Here is an 18,968-nt window from a genome sequence, read left to right on the forward strand (position 1 = left end):
TAACCTTTCTTTTGGCTAGATCACGCTCACAAGAAATGCAGCAGTTCACTGATATATTTGTGAAATGATTACTATTCAGCCATCAGTGTATTCCAAGTTGAATTAAAAAACATGCCAGTAAAGGTGATCCTTCCCTGTTTCAATCCGACTTTGCTTCTGAGCAATTAAATCTATGTAAATAGCTTTGTGCCACTAGTGCATTTCGCAGCAGAGAGCATCACATCTCCGACGCAGAATGTCCATAACTGAGACGTGGTCCACCACTGAGCCAGCACTGTATATGAGTCTGTGCAATCTGTTTCGACCATGAGTTTAAGATAGTAGGCTGAAATCATATTTTGTGACTGCCTGTCGCTTGTGGCAGCGTTCACACGGCAATTGGTGTCATACATACGTCTCTGTTGAAGCACCTCTGTTGATTCACCTCTGTTTAAGCACCTACATTTCCTGTAGGTATTCAGAATGTCAGCGTACAACACACCAATGCTGTAGGTACAGGTCATTCTACCTTCCCCAAACTTATTGTCATTTTGTATTTCTTTTTATATTAACAATGCTTGGTACTTGATTACAACGTTTCCATTTCCTTCGGTGTCTCTCCATTTATTCATTTTAGGTAGCCAGAATTATAGCTACATGTGAGTGAGGCCAGTGTAGACGCATTACACTTCATTACTCACCACTTTGGTGACTGGATTTTGTATCCATTTATGGTTTCTGGACAATGCGTGCCCACACAGAGGCATGTGAACCATTGTAGACTGCATCAGACTTCCAATGTAGATAGTTGAGTCCACACCCATTGCTGTATCCATTTATGGTTTCTGGACAATGCGTGCCCACACAGAGGCATGTGAACCATTGTAGACTGCATCAGACTTCCAATGTAGATAGTTGAGTCCACACCCATTGCTGTATCCATTTATGGTTTCTGGACAATGCGTGCCCACACAGAGGCATGTGAACCATTGTAGACTGCATCAGACTTCCAATGTAGATAGTTGAGTCCACACCCATTGCTGTATCCATTTATGGTTTCTGGACAATGCGTGCCCACACAGAGGCATGTGAACCATTGTAGACTGCATCAGACTTCCAATGTAGATAGTTGAGTCCACACCCATTGCTGTATCCATTTATGGTTTCTGGACAATGCGTGCCCACACAGAGGCATGTGAACCATTGTAGACTGCATCAGACTTCCAATGTAGATAGTTGAGTCCACACCCATTGCTGTCCTCCAGTGTTGAACGGACGATATGTATGAAGCTATAAGATTCTTATTGTGGTAGTCAAGGATTTTGGGGTCTTTCCCTTGGTGTAATCAAATTACTGGAGCTGGGAATCCCCGGAATCCTCACCCAAGTATTCTCAATTGAGACTCCCGCTACCAAACTGCCAGCTCGCCTGAAGTTTCAGATCTCCCTGACTCTACAATGCATCATTATTCGAGCAACCTGTTCTACCTACTGTACAGCCCATTTGTGAGACAGACTGTCACTTCGTGCTGTGGTTAAATTGCAAGACCCACTGCACGTTTGTCGCTAAAGAAGATTCTCTTTTATTAGCTACTGGTACACAGGCAGTATTGTAGCGGGAGCATGTGCTATATGAGTCGAAGTTGTTGTTGTGGTCTTCAGTCCTGAGACTGGTTTGATGCAGCTCTCCATGCTACTCTATCCTGTGCAAGCTTCTTCATCTCCCAGTACCTACTGCAACCTACATCCTGAATCTGTTTAGTGTACTCATCTCTTGGTCTCCCTCTACGATTTTTACGCTCCACGCTGCCCTCCAATACTAAATTGGTGATCCCTTTATGCCTCAGAATATGCCCTAGCAACCGATCCCTTCTTCTACACATTATGCCACAAATTTCTCATCTCTCGAATTCCATTCAATACTTCCTCATTAGTTATGTAATCTACCCATCCAATCATCAGCATTCTTCTGTAGCACTACATTTCTAAAGCCGCTATTCTCTTCTTGTCCAAACTATTTGTCGTCCATGTTTCAGTTCCATACATGGCTACACGCCATACAAATACTTTCAGAAACGACTTCCTGACACTTAAATCTATACACGATGTTAACAAATTTCTTTTCTTCAGAAACTCTTTCTTTGCCATTGCCAGTCTACATTTTATATCCTCTCTACTTCGACCATCATCAGTTATTTTGCTCTCCAAATAGAAAAACTCATTTACTGCTTTAAGCGTATCATTTCCTAATCTAGTTCCCGCAGCATCACCTGATTTAATTCGACTACATTCCATTATCCTCGTTTTGCTTTTGTTGATGTTCATCTTATATCCTCCTTTCAAGACACTGTCCATTTCGTTCAGCTACTCTTCCAGGTCCTTTGCTCTCTCTGATACAATTCCAATGTCATCAGCGAACCGCAAAGTTTTTATTTCTTCTCCATGCATTTTAATCCCTACTCCGATTTTTTTTGTTTCCCTTACAGCTTGCTCAATATACAGATTGAATAACATCCCTTCCCAACCACAGCTTCCCTTTCATGCCCCTCGACTGCCATCTGGTTTTTGTGCAAAGTGTAAATAGCCTTTCGCTCCGTGATTCGGAGTATAATGGTGTAAAAAATCCGTTTCCCACGGACTGATTATCTTCATCGACGGAGTTTGGCGTGAGGTTGATCTTATCTGTCACACACCAGCAGGTCCTATTGGTATCACATGTGAGACATATTCCCGAAAGAATCTTCATACGTTTTTCTACAGGGGTAGACAAAACAGCTAATTATTTTCTCTAAGAAACGTAATGGTATTAATCTTTTGTTTGTTTGCAGGTAACTGTCTACGACCCTGTATATCGGGTGATAAAAAAGTCAGTATAAATTTGCAAACTTTATAAACCACGGAATAATGTAGAGAGAGAGGTAAAAATTGACACACATGCTTGGAATGTCATGGGGTTTTATTAGCACCAAAAAAATTGCTAGACCCGTGAAAGATCTCTTGCGCCCATCGTTTGGTGATGATCGTGTACTCAGCCGCCACTTGAGCAATTCTTGGCCTCCAAGTCCACAGACCTCAGTCCATGCGATTATTGGCTTTGGAGTTACCTGAAGTGGCAAGTGTATCGTGATCACCGGACATCCCTAGGGATGCTGGAAGACAACATCCGACGTCAATGCCTCACCATAACTCCGGACATGCTTTACAAAAAAATGGTTCAAATGGCTCTGAGCACTATGGGACTTAATATCTTAGGTCATGAGTCCCCTAGAACTTAGAACTACTTAAACCAAACTAACCTAAGGACATCCGACACATCAGTGCCCGAGGCAGGATTCGAACCTGCGACCGTAGCAGTCCCGCGGTTCCGGACTGCAGCGCCTAGAACCGCATGGCCACCGAGGCCGGCGGACATGCATTACAGTGCTGTTCACAACGTTATTCCTCGACTACAGCTATTGTTGAGGAATTATGGTGGACATATTGAGCATTTCCTGTAAAGAACAGCATCTTTGCTTTGTCTTACTTTGTTACGCTAATTATTGCTATTCTGATCAGATGAAGCGCCATCTGTCGGACATTCTGTGAACTTACGCATTTTTTTTGGTTCTAATAAAACCCCATGTCATTCCAAGCACGTGTCAATTTGTACCTCTCTATCTACATTATTCCGTGATTTATTCAGTTTTCAAACTTTGATCACCCAGTTCACTGGAAGCCACGCGCCACAGTACCGTGGCATGAAGCTAGAGCAGGCGAAAAAAAATGGAGCAGTCAATCTTCACTTTGTCAGTGTGCTGCGCCTTTTTCTTTTGCTTCCTCTAACTTCGTGCTACAGTACTGTGGCGCGGGGTTTCCAATCTACACGAGGGTTTTAAACGTGTACCTACAAACGAACAAAAAAATTAATCATGTAACTTTTCTTCCATGTGATGATTAGCACCTAATGAGTGTCCCGCGTAAGATAGTCTGCTAGTTTCGAGTCACTGACTGCGGGTGACGCAGCTGTTCGCAAACAGACGCCACGGTGAGCCGCTAACAGCAGGGCGGCGTGCGTGTGCGGCAGGTCTGTTCCAGCAGGCCATCATGCAGTCGGGCAGCGCGCTCAGCCCCCGGGGCATGGCGTTCACGGCCCGAGACCGCGCCTTCCGGCTGGCGCGCTCCCTCGGCTACCAGGGAGGCGACGACTCGGCGGAGCTGCTGGACTTCCTGGCCTCCGCCGACGCGGCAGACCTCGTCAGCGACGACTCCCGCGCCCTCTCCGACCAGGTGAGTGAGTTTGGTCGCCTGCTAAAGGTATCGGGAAACCCATTCTGACTTCCGAGAGAATGAAATAAAATCCGGCTGTAACCAAGTCGGCTCTGCAGATTCTTAAACTATCGAATTTTGACTGTCAGTGTTTATAAACGTTGTTGATAAATTACACTATCGATAAAAGGAAATGTTTTAATACAGGATGGTAAAAACCAACTGCGTTCCACAGAAATGTGAACGAATATTCCCTGAGTGGGTTCCCAAGTTCTACAATGGATCGAAGGATGACCTATGCCATATCACATCTATAATCTAAGTTTAAATTAAGTTTCACGAGAGAAAAAATTATCAAAATGGTCTACAGTGACCCTCAATTAATTTTAATTACTTATCTAACTTGTCGTAAATTACTGTGACTGATGTGGCTTCTCAATACTTATATAACAGAAAAATGATCGTGTTTCAGATTTTAACTTCAAGTAGCAAATGTGAATACCATGAGCTTTAATTGTCGATCGACACTACGCAAAAAGGGGATGTAACAGATGAGACTTCTGCAGTTCTGAGTGAAGCCTTATGCGCTCTCATGCGGTGACACGTGCGTTCATTACCTTGTCGGTAGTTATTCAGCGTCAGCACACACACAACTCGCCATCTCGGAAGCAACTCTTTCTAACTTCTCCTTACTACAGTTTACCGAAGTTGGTGTAAGTAAAGCTATCAGGCTGTGTTTTCAACTGACCAGTCAGCGTTAACCCTAAGCTCCGCCTACAAAAATTCTGTTTATCCAATGAGAAACGTTATGCTTTTTGTGGTGGGGCAATGTTTTTAACGTTCGCAACATAACAGAGACGCGTGTAGTCTCACGCTAAAACTTGCAGCTGGTGTGGCCCTTTTAGTGTTATCCTAAGATCTATACTGTTCTTCTGGAAGGCTCTATCTTTTATCATGGGCTGCAGGTGGTCTTGGCGGTCGGCCGTGATGTGGGGGTCCGTCCCGTATCGTAGGGCCTTCTAGCTTAACATGGTTCTGCTCTCGGATTCTGTTCTCGTTTCTCCCCTCAGAACTGTGTCTGTTTCATGATGGGAAGGTATGACATGCATTTAGGTGTTCTTGTGTTAGTGTGTGGTATTTCATTTGCTCACTCGTTGATCGTAATACTTTGGTTAATTTAATGTCAGGATTTATTCGGAGCTATGTGACATACTGCCGGATTTGCTATCATGTCATGGTTTTCATGGAAGGTGTTGGACTTGCCTGATACCGTACAACGTAATGCAGTAAAATTTAATGATTTAGGAACCATAAGTTTCTGTAAAAGTCTTGTTAGCATTTAGTGACCATAATCCCAAAAGAGTACAAACTGTACTAACACTTTTGTACTAACGAGTCAAACAAATTGTGTAATTGCCCAGAGATAATTACACAAGTAATCGACACACTCACGACTTCGAGAATGCAGAATTATGACCTTTCGCAGAACAGAAACATACTGTCTTCATTCTAGAGACAGGCAAAGGTGTTCTGTTCAAAGATCGAATCAGAACTGGTCACTCACTGAAATGAACCAGTTGGTTTCGATGACTCACCGTTCATTCACAAACATAATAAAAACAAGGCACATTCCCCTTTTGATTCAGGACACTAAACCTGTATTTCTATCAGAATTGGTCCTACTCTGAATGATCGTATAAAGAGGACAAATAATTCTGTGTTATGTCCCTAGTAGTTTTGAGAGACAAAATTTAAATCTCGTTTGCTGTAAAAATCGTAAATATTTTTTATCAAGTGGAAAAATTTCAGGAATGAAGACTGATTCTTGTTACACTTTCATACTTTTATTGGTAAAAATATAGTACACTATGAGAATTATAACATGTTTGTAATTAAAGTGTATCTGCAGTCATCATTTACAGTCAAAATTACCATATACGTACTGAAAAATCAATATTTATAAGTAAAATTTGACCCTTTTAGTCGGAGTTAGTCTCTTTCTCTTCTCAGTGCATATTTCATTTACATCTACATCTACTATTCACAATAAAGTTCCTGGCAGAGGGTTCAATGAACCACCTTCATGCTGTCTCTCTACCGTTCCACTCTCAAACGGCACGTAGGAAAAACGAGCACTTAAATTTTTCCGTGCGTGCCCTGATTTCTCTTATTTTATAGTGATGATCATTTCTCCCTATGCAGATGGGTGCCAACAGTGGAGAAAACTGGTGGTTAAAATTTTATGGGAGCGAAAAACGCCTTTGTTTTAATGATTGCCACTCCAATTCACGTATCATCTCTGTGACACTATCTCCCCTATTTCGCCATAGTACAAAAGGAGCTGCCCTTCTTTGTGCTTTTTCGATGTCATCCGTCAGTCCCACCTTATGCGGATCCCACACTGCACAGCAGTACTCCAGAATAGGGCAGACAAGCGTGGTGTAACTAGTCTCTTTGGTAGACCTGTTGCACCTTCTAAGTGTTCTGCTAATGAATCGGAGTCTTAGGTTTGTTCTACCCACAATATTATCTATGTGATCGTTCCAATTTAGGTTCTTTATAATTCTAATTCCTAAGTATTTAGTTGAATTTACAGCCCTCAGATTTGTATGACTTATGGCGTAATCGAAATTTAGCTGATTTCTTTTAGTACTATGTAAGTAACTTCGCACTTTTCTTTACTCAGAGTCAATTTCCACTTTTCGCACCATACAGATATCTTATCTAAATCATTTTGCAGGTCGTTTTGATCATCTGATGACTTTACAAGACTGTAAATGACAGTGTCATCTGCAAAAAATCGAAGATGTCTACTCAGATTGTCTCCTATGTCATTAATGTAGATCAGGAACAATACAGGGCCTATAATACTTCCTTGGGGGTCGCCGGATATTGCTTCCTTTTTACTCGATGATTTTCCGTCTATTACTACGAACTGTGACCTTTCTGACAGGAAATCACGAATCCAGTCGCACAACTGAGACGATAATCCGTAGGCACGCAATTTGATTAGAAGATTTGTCCAACCTTTGAAAATATTTATTCACAGGGCACTGATTTGATGTGGTACTTAATATAGGGAGTGTCAAAAAGAATTATCCGATTTGGCATGTCTGAAACTAGCAATCATATACAACGAATTTTTTTTTATTTTATTTTATTTTTTTTTTTTTTTGATGAACAGGAAACTCAAAGTTTTTTCATACCTTTACATACAGTAGGTGTTCAACATGTCTTTCTTGAGATGAACGGCATATGTCAGTGCGGTATACAGATTGTTCCCACACTGCAGCGAGCATGTCTTGAGTTACAGCTTCTACAGTTGTTGTTACGTGATGTCTCGTTTCATTCATTGTTGTTGGTAACGGAGCCACGTAAACAGAGTCTTTTATAAATCCCCACAAGAAACAATCACATACAACCAGGGCCGGTGACCTTCGAGGCTAGTAATGTAAGGCTGAATCAATTGGTCTAGTGAGACAGATCCATTGGTCGGTAACCCTTTGATTTAAAAATTCGTGCACTTTCAGATGCCAGTGTGGCGGTGCCCCATCCTCTTGGTAAATGAAGTCGTTCGAATCAGTCTATGGGAAAACGAAGTTTTTAGGCATATCGAGATATGAGCTTCCTGTAACAGTGTTCTCGGCAAAGAAAAATGGACCATACACCTTTTCCCATGAAAATACATCAAACACATTTAATTTTGGAGTGTCCCTCTCGTGTTGTACAGTTTCATATGGTTGTTCCTTACGCCGTATTCTCACATTGTGACGGTTAACTTTTTCATTTAAATGGAATATTGACTCGTCACTAAACACTAAGCGTGGAAGAAAATTGCCATCCCCCCTGCCGCTCGGAGTAGCCGCGCGGTCTTGGGCGCCTTGTCAGGTTCGCGCCGTTCCCTCCGTCGGACGTTCGAGTCCTCCCTCGGACATGGGTGTGTGTGTTGTACTTAGCGTGAGTTAGTTTAAGTTAGGTTAATTAGTTGTGTAAGTCTAGGGACCGATGACCTCAGCAGTTTGGTCCCATAGAAGCTTACCACTAACTATTCTTATCAAGAACGTAATTACAGAACTCCAGTCACTGTTGTTTGTCACCTTCACGAAGAGCATGCAGAAGCTGACTTTTGTGTGGTTCCATATGTTAACGTCGACACAACACTCGCCAGACGGATATCGAGGGCATGTTGAGCTGTGGAGCTGCACGGCAATCGTATTTTTGCGTGCTCCTTGCGAAACTAACGGCGGATGCTTTCGACGGGTGTATCAGCATTCGGAGACGGCCCAGCGATTTGTCTTCACACAAACAACTCGTTTCTCGGAAATGTTCATGACATCATCTAATGCTCTGTGCTGTAGGAGGATCCACCTCATACTTAGAACGAAAGTCACGCTGAACAGTTATTACTGACCCGCATTGCGCAAAATGTAGAACACAATTGCTTTCTGTTCTCCCGACAGCATTTATATTAGAACTCAACTGCTGCTACCTAGCGAGAACCATGCAAAACTCGAGAATTTACTCTTTCCAACAGTACGTTGTTCACAGACATATGTGAAATAACGTAACAGTTATGATTTTTTTTAATTGGATGATGCTTTATGATACATCCTGTACCTTTAGAGCCAAATTTTACGGCATTGCCCACAGAAATTTTCTTGTTTCCCACGTCTTTAAAGAATCGCTGTTTCTTGGAAAATATCCTTCCGCTGAATATTTGTTCAATTCGATAATTGTAGCAATTACTGGGGCATGACTTGCTTAAAGCTGACTAACAGTTTCATCGAACTCCTGCCAGGTTGAAGAAGACTCATGCATTATGGTGGTAACTGCTTGAGAAATAAGTTGTTCTTTTTTTCGTTGAACAACAAATGCTTTCATTTCTGCAGTGGCCTTCATACAGCAGCCCTGAAAGGGCTTTTCGAGTGAAAATCCTTGCCTTTTGAATCGAGGGTCCAGTGACATTGCCTGACCAATCAATTCGTTTCTGGAGATAACACCAAACCGTTCTGATAACCGTTTAAGCAAATTGTCAGCCAATGACTATTTCTTGGCAAGATTTCCATTTTTGAAAGTGAGGGTGTTTCAGCAGAGGACACCTCTTTGGTTACGTTATCCAAACATTTCAAAATGTTACATTATCTCCCAGCATGTATCTTTTAAGTTTTGAATCGTCCCCTTAGAAAAATTTATGAATTACTGTGCTGATAAACCTCTTACGTTATTTGACTTTCAAACAGCTGAGCAAAACTGAACGTACTCAGACATTTCTCTCTTTACTTGTTCTGATCATCACTAAACTGACACAATATTTTTAGCGCAACGCAATCTGACTTTCAATAATCCCTACAAAAGAATGGCCCTAACTAACAATAACCAATACTGCCAGTTAAATAAAAGATTCTAACTACTGAAAACACTAACTACTCATAGGCATAGTTAGCAAATGAAAGATTTTGATAGAGAACAAACAATGTATTTACCTTAGTAGTGTTCAAAAGTTATAATATACATAGCAGTTCATGACATCCAGTCTTACAAATTTATTCTGATGGACACACATCCAGACCATCCGCTCTCAAAACTCCGCCATCTCTCTCCCCACATCCACCACTGCTGGTGGCTCACCTTCAACTGCGCAACACTACTGGCTGTTCACATCCAACTGTGAAACACTACAACAGCAAATATTCCAACAATGCAAACCAGCCACAGACTTCACACAGCACAGTCAGTGATTTTCATATAGAGCGCTACATGGCGTTACCAACATGAAAACCTAAACAGCCTACTTACAGTTTAAGGTGATCGATTTTCCAGCTAAAACAGTGAGGCAATAAATTATGGGATCTTTGTTTAAAGTAAATATTTGCAACAGTTCGTAAGTAGAGTTTGATCTAGTTGGGACATCTTGCTTCAGTTTCATTTGGTTTCTTACTTTATAAAATCTTCTTGTTTTTCAGCAAGTTTGCTTAAAGAAAAGGGTCTCTCCTTAAATAAGGTAACAACTCCTTTAACCTCGTCAACGGTTTTCTGTGTCTGCTTCTGAATTGCGTGCTGCACAGCAAGGTTGAAAGAATACGCAAAGCATGGGATATACGGAAGTTTCAGAAACATGGTAGTTAATTTCACACTTGATGCATTATCTGTTATTATGGAAGTGATTTTGTAATTGATATTGCATTTGGCGATAAAAGACTTTACCCATTTGAGATGTTTTCTGCAGTTTGTTTGTCTCCGAATTGTGAGCACTAGAAAAGTGCTGACTTTACTTCACTCTATTCAACTATAAAATCTGCAGTGAATGCATAGAAAGCAAAGTTATTTAGGCTGGTCCACGCACTAAATCTATGGCAGACTGCCTTTGCGGTAGCCAAATTGTTTTTAATTTTATCAAATGACTTATGATACAAACTGGGCATCAGCAAGTTTGACAACGTTTTTCGACTTGGTAAATTATAACTGGGCAAAGCATACAGTAAATACCTTTTTTTTTTTAATTCTGATTCTTCAACTGTAGAGAAAGGATCGTGTTCTATGCACATCATTTTTAAAAGCTGTACATCTAATGCCATACTTGTATTTAATGTGAACGGCTTTACAATATTAAAAAATTAACCTACTTGGTGTTGTCAATGAAAAACAGTTGGTGTTGGGGTATCACAAAAGGAAATAAATCAGAACTTGGTCCAGATGGGTTGGATACAGCTAGAGAGTCAATTTACTTTTCTGAGTGGATACCTTCACCGCGGCGAAATCAGGCGGCAGTGAGGACTGATGACGAAAATTATTTCTCGACTTTCTGTATCGCTTGATGGCGATCTCGATCGGCCTGCTGACCCACATCGCTCAAGATATACTGTAAGATACTTGGTTTTTAGATGCCTTTTCAGTTCTGATGATGAGCCAGAAGCCATGGAAATTATTTGCTGACGGCAGCGGCATTTTCCTTTTTCTTCCTTTTTCGTAAAATGGTACCGTTCATCGCTCGTAATTCTTCTACGCGAAGGCGATGTGGCTGACATATTGTTGTGTAGCCGTAAAAAGTACACTGGAAATACACTCCTGGAAATAGAAAAAAGAACACATTGACACCGGTGTGTCAGACCCACCATACTTGCTCCGGACACTGCGAGAGGGCTGTACAAGCATTGATCACACGCACGGCACAGCGGACACACCAGGAACCGCGGTGTTGGCCGTCGAATGGCGCTAGCTGCGCAGCATTTGTGCACCGCCGCCGTCAGTGTCAGCCAGTTTGCCGTGGCATACGGAGCTCCATCGCAGTCTTTAACACTGGTAGCATGCCACGACAGCATGGACGTGAACCGTATGTGCAGTTGACGGACTTTGAGCGACGGCGTATAGTGGGCATGCGGGAGGCCGGGTGGACGTACCGCCGAATTGCTCAACACGTGGGGCGTGAGGTCTCCACAGTACATCGATGTTGTCGCCAGTGGTCGGCGGAAGGTGCACGTACCCGTCTGCCTGGGACCGGACCGCAGCGACGCACGGATGCACGCCAAGACCGTAGGATCCTACGCAGTGCCGTAGGGGACCGCACCGCCACTTCCCAGCAAATTAGGGACACTGTTGCTCCTGGGGTATCGGCGAGGACCATTCGCAATCGTCTCCATGAAGCTGGGCTACGGTCCCGCACACCGTTAGGCCGTCTTCCGCTCACGCCCCAACATCGTGCAGCCCGCCTCCAGTGGTGTCGCGACAGGCGTGAATGGAGGGACGAATGGAGACGTGTCGTCTTCAGCGATGAGAGTCGCTTCTGCCTTGGTGCCAATGATGGTCGTATGCGTGTTTGGCGCCGTGCAGGTGAGCGCCACAATCAGGACTGCATACGACCGAGGCACACAGGGCCAACACCCGGCATCATGGTGTGGGGAGCGATCTCCTACACTGGCCGTACACCTCTGGTGATCGTCGAGGGGACACTGAATAGTGCACGATACATCCAAACCGTCATCGAACCCATTGTTCTACCATTCCTATACCGGCAAGGGAACTTGCTGTTCCAACAGGACAATGCACGTCCGCATGTATCCCGTGCCACCCAACGTGCTCTAGAAGGTGTAAGTCAACTACCCTGGCCAGCAAGATCTCCGGATCTGTCCCCCATTGAGCATATTTTGGGACTGGATGAAGCGTCGTCTCACGCGGTCTGCACGTCCAGCACGAACGTTGGTCCAACTGAGGCGCCAGGTGGAAATGGCATGGCAAGCCGTTCCACAGGACTACATCCAGCATCTCTACGATCTTCTCCATGGGAGAATAGCAGCCTGCATTGCTGCGAAAGGTGGATTTACACTGTACTAGTGCCGACATTGTGCATGCTCTGTTGCCTGTGTCTATGTGCCTGTGGTTCTGTCAGTGTGATCATGAGATGTATCTGACCCCAGGAATGTGTCAATAAAGTTTCCCCTTCCTGGGACAATGAATTCACGGTGTTCTTATTTCAATTTCCAGGAGTGTATTAAAATATTTACTTTTAACGTAGACAATTTAAATTTTAAAAGCTTAAAGTGAGAATAAATATTCATGCAACTCATTCTGTAATTAGAAGTTATAAAATAGGATGTAGGACGTTATAATATGTGAAACCTAGCTCCACAATCTTGAAGTTTGTATAATATAAGAAAACGTCTGGAGCAGTCTTAGTGATTAAGAAACTCGCGAAGTCTCCTTTCCACTTCCCCCTTCCTTCGTCTGTCACACGTTATTTTGCTTCGAAAGCAGCAGAATTCCTGCATTTCATCTACTTCATGGTTACCAGTTTTTATATTAATTTTATCACTAATCTCATTTCTGCTACTCCTTATTATATTTGTCTTTCTTCGGTTTATCCTTAATCGTTATTCTGTACTCAGCATACTGTTTCCTCCATTTAATAGGCCCCGTAATCATATTTCAGTTTCACTGAGGATAGCTGTTTCAGTGATATTCTTTCCCTCTCAATTTTAATTTCGCTCGTGAACGTTTCTTTTATTTCCATGACTAGTTCTTCGATGTATAAACTGAACAGCAGGGGTGACAGACTACATCCCTGACTTAACACCGCTTTTAATCCCAGCACTTCGTTCTTGCCCTTTCATTCCTATTGTTCCCTCTGTCTACTGGTAAATATTGTATATTATTCATCTCTTCCTGTAGCTTACTTCAATTTTTTTTTTCAGAATTTCAAATGTCTTGCAGCGTTTTACATTGAGGAACACTTTTTACAGGTCAAAAAATCCTATAAACCTGTCTTGGTTTTTCTTGCTTCCATTCTCAATCGCATCGTCAGAGCAGCCTCTTTGGTGCCCTTACATTTCCGGAAGCCAAACGGATCGTCATTTAACAGCTCCGCAATTTTCTTTCCCATTTTTTTCCATTATACTCTCGCGAAACTATGAAGCTTCAGCTATTAACCTGGTAGTACATGGTATGGGTTAAGGATGTAGGTTGAGTGGTAAGCATCTGGGCCATGAAAATATTTAACAAAACTAAACAGTCTCTTTATTGATCCTTGAGTATATTTAACCAACCCAGCACAATTGAATCAATGACAAAAGAGCGGAAAATCACATTATTAAATTTAGCATTTCAAAATAGGAAGACCACATCAAATTTAATATTACAGTTATTAAGTTGCGACCCACAGCGAACTAATTCACAGCTTGGCCCCTTGGACAGCTAAGGCACAACTAAAACACAGAGAAGCTAGATTGTAAAATATGCAAAACATAAAATCTTAAAACCTGCCAGAATCTGCCAGAAACAATCTAGACAGTGAAATTCTAAGGATTACTTTTAACAAGAGAGTAAAAATACCTTAAATAATGAAACCTTCAAACTTATGTATTGATAATAAAAAATCTTTAAAACAATGAAACGTCAAAAAAAAGCAAGAAGTGAAATTTAGGAGTTGTAATCTTAACTGCATGTAATGAATTCTTTAAGAACATTGAAGTAACAGTGACCTGGACACCTCAACTTCATGAATTTAAATTAGCGACACTTTACAGAAAACTTAATAACCCTCTTGCTAGACCACTGGAGACAAATGATTCATAGCAAACAGCCTACGTACTTGTGGTCGCAGACAACAGTTCACAATGGTGAAAAACAAGAAATTCGAGATCCAAAACTTAGTTCGTGGTAAGATTAATATTCAACAACTTAGAAGTTAATGAGAGAAGATATCGACGTCAGAAACTGGTAATGAAAACCACAATATAATATACAAATGGCATTCAGCCGGCCGGAGTGGCCGTGAGGTTCTAGGCGCTACAGCCTGGAGCCGAACGACCGCTGCGGTCGCAGGTTCGAATCCTGCCTCGGGCATGGATGTCTGTGATGTCCTTATGTCAGTTAGGTTTAATTAGTTCTAAGATCTAGGCGACTGATGACCTCAGAAGTATCTGCTCATACATCAAATAAACGCGATGCTCACCTTTTCCAAACAGCACTCTGCCAAACTATGCGTCCAGCAGTTTAGGAACCGTGCGACTGCTACGGTCGCAGGTTCGAATCCTGCCTCGGGCATGGATGTGTGTGATGTCCTTATGTTAGTTAGGTTTAAGTAGTTCTAAGTTCAAGGGGACTAATGACCACAGCAGTTGAGATCCATACTGCTCAGAGCCATTTGAACCAGCAGTTTAGGTTAACGCATTTCGCGAGCGGCCCCGTCATCTGCATCCACCGTATTGCAGAATGTACCAGGTGATACGTCGTCCAAAAATAAGCAAGTAAGTTCAACGTCCAACGAGTGATTCAGCTCCACGAAGGCACCATCGCGTCACGTAGTTCACACGTGATAGCGGACACGAGGATACACATGCTGCCGAAAGCTGAGTGAGAACGAGGTTGGGCCCTTGCACCTATCAGACTCGGACATGAGCGTTACCGTGGCTGCGCCTACACTTCTTACAGACTCTGAGCACAACTGCACAGATAAACATTAGCTGACGCCGAAAACAAGTGACACCCATGCGGCAGAACTTCACTGTTTCACATCTCGTGAGCGCCCCGCCTCGTCCGCTGAGGAAGCCTCGCCAAACCCGCAGCGGCCCCATCAGAGCGACCGCTGCCGACCCGCAAAATCAAGTGGAGCTATCGCACTCGAGATCGACCCACCACCAAACTGGCTCAGTACGACACTTTTCGCACTCACCTACCGTCAACTTCAGATACCAGAGAACAAACCTTTCCCTATCATGATGGCACTTGTTGCTGTGGTCTTCAGTCCTGAGACTGGTTTGATGAAGCTTTCCATGCTACTCTACCCTGATCTAGCTTCTTCATCTCCCAGTACCTACTGCCACCAACATCCTTCTGGATCTGCTTAGTATATTCATCTCTTGGTCTCCCTCTACGGTTTTTGCCCTCCACACTGCCCTCCAATACTAAACTGGTGATTCCTTGATGCCTCAGAACATGTTCTACCAACGGATCCCTTCTTCTAGTCAAGTTGTGCCACAAACTCCTCTTGTCCCCAACTCTATTCAATACCTCTTCATTAGTTATGTGATCTACCCATCCAATCTTCAGCATTCTTCTGTAGGATCACATTTCTAAAGATTCTATTCTCTTCTTGTCCAGACTATTTATCGTCCATGTTTCACTTCCATGCATGGCTGCACTCCATACAAATACTTTCAGAAACGACTTCCCGACACTTAAATCTATACTCGATGTTAACAAATTTCTCTTCTTCAGAAACGCTTACGTTGCCATTGCCAGTCTACATTTTATATCATCTCTACTTCGACCATCATTAGTTATTTTGCTCCCCAAATAGCAGGTTTCATCTACTACTTTAAGTGTCTCATTTCCTAATCTATTTCCCGCAGCATCACCCGACTTAATTCGACTACATTCCATTACCATCGTTTTGCTTTTGATGATGTTCATCTTACAACCTTCTTTCAAGTCACTGCCCATTCCGTTTAACTGCTCTTCCAAGTCCTTCGCTGTCTCTGACAGAATTACAATGTCATCCGCGAACCTCAAAGTTTTTATTCCTTCTCCATGGATTTTACTGCTTGCTCAATATACAGATTGAATAACATCGGGGAGAGGCTATAACCCTGTCTCACTCCCTTCCAAACCACTGCTTCCCTTTCATGTCCCTCGACTCTTATAACTGCCATCTGGTTTGTGTACAAATTGGAAATAGGCTTCCGCTCCCTGTATTTTACCACTGCCACCTTCAGAATTTGAAAGAGAGAATTCCAGTTGACATTCTCAAAAGCTTTCTCTAAGTCTACAAATGCTGGAAACGTATGTTTGCCTTCTAAGATAAGTTGTACGGTCAGTGTTGCCTCACATGTTCCAGTATTTCCACTGAATCCAAACTAATCTTCCCCGAGGTCGGCTTCTACCAGTTTTCCATTCGTCCGTAAAGAATTCGCGTTAGTATTTTGGAGCTGCAAATTATTAAACTGATAGTTCACATCTGTCAACACCTGCTTTCTTTGGGACACTTAACAAATGTGTGCTAGAGAAAATAACGCAATCTTTATATTTCAGTGTAGTGGTGTCTTTGGTCTATTTGTCTGCATTTACTGTCCGCTAGCTAGTAATATCCGGTATTTTGATACTTATGGTCTGTCTACTTTTTACGATGGGGCACGTGTACTGAGTTTGCGGTGCGACTGTTGCAGGACAAGCTCCGCTTCGAGACGTTCGTTTTCTTGCCGGTGGTGGAGCAGCCGTACGAGGGCGCCTTCCTCAACGAGACGCCGTACACCATCCTGGCAGAGGCGCGGGCCAACCGAGTGCCGCTCATCGCTGGCGACACGTCCGCCGAGTGTCTGGGCACTGTGCTAGGTCAGTAACTCTCACCTCCACAGCGGGAGTCATGATGGCAGCTATTGGCTTCGGATAACGTGCAAGGCTGCTCCATTCTACAACCTCTGCTGACAGACCTCCTTGTGTTGGACTCTGTTAATCCTCAGTCCGAAGAATGGTTTGATTTAACTCACCACAGTGGTCTGTTCGTTCATCTCTGCATACCTACTGCATATTAGCCTTGGTCTCCCTCTACAGTTCTAACCGCCACACTTCGTCAGCTACCAAGCTGGCGATTCCTGGATGCTGCAGAATGAACCCTAGCAACAAGTTCCTTCTCTTAGTCTACTTAAGCCACCCATTTTTCTCTCTCACTCGATTCAGTGGTCTTTCATGTTACCCGATCTAACCTTCCAATTTTCAGCATTCTTCTGTAGCATCACACTTCAGAAATGTGGCCCAAAAAGGGGCTGAGAGTGGTAAGTGGCTGGGGGTGTAAGTACTTATCAAGTTTAAAAACAGTTATCAACAACACAGCGTAGCAAATTAGAGCATATGAGCATAACAAAACTTAAGAAAATATTTTTTATAATAAAATCGAACAAACTGACATGAACTTACCATCCAACAGAAAATGTCAAATCGGGAAAATTCCGGCTCCAAAATATAAACGTGACTTAATAAATACAGGAAAGTCAAAAATAAAAGAACGAGCCTATAACTAATAAACTGTTCAAACTGATAAAGACACTAATTGAATAGGGTAGCTGGGCCCAAGTACAGGGAACAATTCACAAATAAAATATCCGACCTCGGTGACCGAGTGGTTCTAGGCTCTTCAGTCCAGCACCGCGCTACTGCTACAGTCGCAGGTTCGAATCCTGCCTCGGGCATGGGTGTGTGTGATGTCCTTGGGTTAGTTAGGTTCAAGTAGTTCTAAGTTCTAGGGGACTGATGACCTCAGATGCTAAGTCCCATAGTGCTCAGAGCCATTTGAACAAATAAAATATACATAAATGTGAATGACACAAAAACATTTAGAGGTAAGATTAATTTTGCCAATTAACAAGAAATAGCCAACTTAACAACACAGAAAAGACTTAAACAATGGCCAGCAAATGTGGCCGAGCTGTTCTAGGCGCTTCAGTCTGGAACCGCGCGACCGCTACGGTCGCAGGTTTGAATCCTGCCTCCGGCATGGATGTGTGTGACCTCCTTAGCTTTAAGTAATTCTAAGTTCTAGGGGACTGATGGCGTCAGATGTTAAGTCCCATAGTGATAAGAGCCATTTGAATTTGAACAATTCAGGAGTGTAGACCAGGTAGACAAGACAGCAAAATCAAACACTATGTCAACTGATTATACATAATAAGACCACTCACTTAAACATACCTTAAACTAATAAAATTGACATAGGCAGTGTCTAATTGACATAAATCTTCAGCGACTGAAACATATGTCAGTCAAATACCTTGAACAGCGGCACCGTTAGACAACAGTGCACAAGAAAACACTGAACCCTCAAAATGCTAGCACAAGTTTAAAGTGAACCCCAGATAGAATGCAAGTGACTGCACAACCAATTTCTTCTTCAGGAGCCACTGCCACGACACACCCTTTGTGCACCATTGCTGAAGAGCACTTGTTATAGTCAGTGCAGACTCCTCTGAGGCCAACATGCCATCCACCACCTGAGCATCCAGAAGAGGAGCCAATGGCCGTGCGTGGACAACAACTTCTATTATCAGCGAGCTCACGCCCAGCCTCCACCAGGGTGCCGCATTGCTGGCCACGCCTGTCTGTACAACTCAGACCCATTTTTCTTGCTTCCTAGTTATCCATCCTTGGCAGCTTCCCACACACTTACTCTGTCTCCGGTTTTTCGTTCAGATTCCAGTCCCCATGAAAATAGCAGCTGTCCCATTCTCCATACACATGCATCCTCTACCTCCGACTGCCAGC

General features: G+C 43.0%; 1 protein-coding gene across 2 annotated transcripts in view; it reads left to right on the top strand.

Moving 5' to 3' along the window:
• Nucleotides 1–18,968, top strand: part of LOC126281589 (cholinesterase 1-like) — a 183,111-nt gene that overhangs the window by 83,040 nt on the left and 81,103 nt on the right. For both annotated transcript variants that reach the window (XM_049980673.1, XM_049980674.1), the window contains exons 6-7: nt 4,042–4,244; nt 16,880–17,045. In XM_049980673.1, coding sequence (XP_049836630.1) covers nt 4,042–4,244; nt 16,880–17,045 — 369 coding nt within the window. The remainder of the gene's footprint in view (nt 1–4,041; nt 4,245–16,879; nt 17,046–18,968) is intronic.

This window comes from Schistocerca gregaria, chromosome 7 (genome assembly GCF_023897955.1).
Source record: "Schistocerca gregaria isolate iqSchGreg1 chromosome 7, iqSchGreg1.2, whole genome shotgun sequence".
NCBI lineage: Eukaryota > Metazoa > Arthropoda > Insecta > Orthoptera > Acrididae > Schistocerca > Schistocerca gregaria.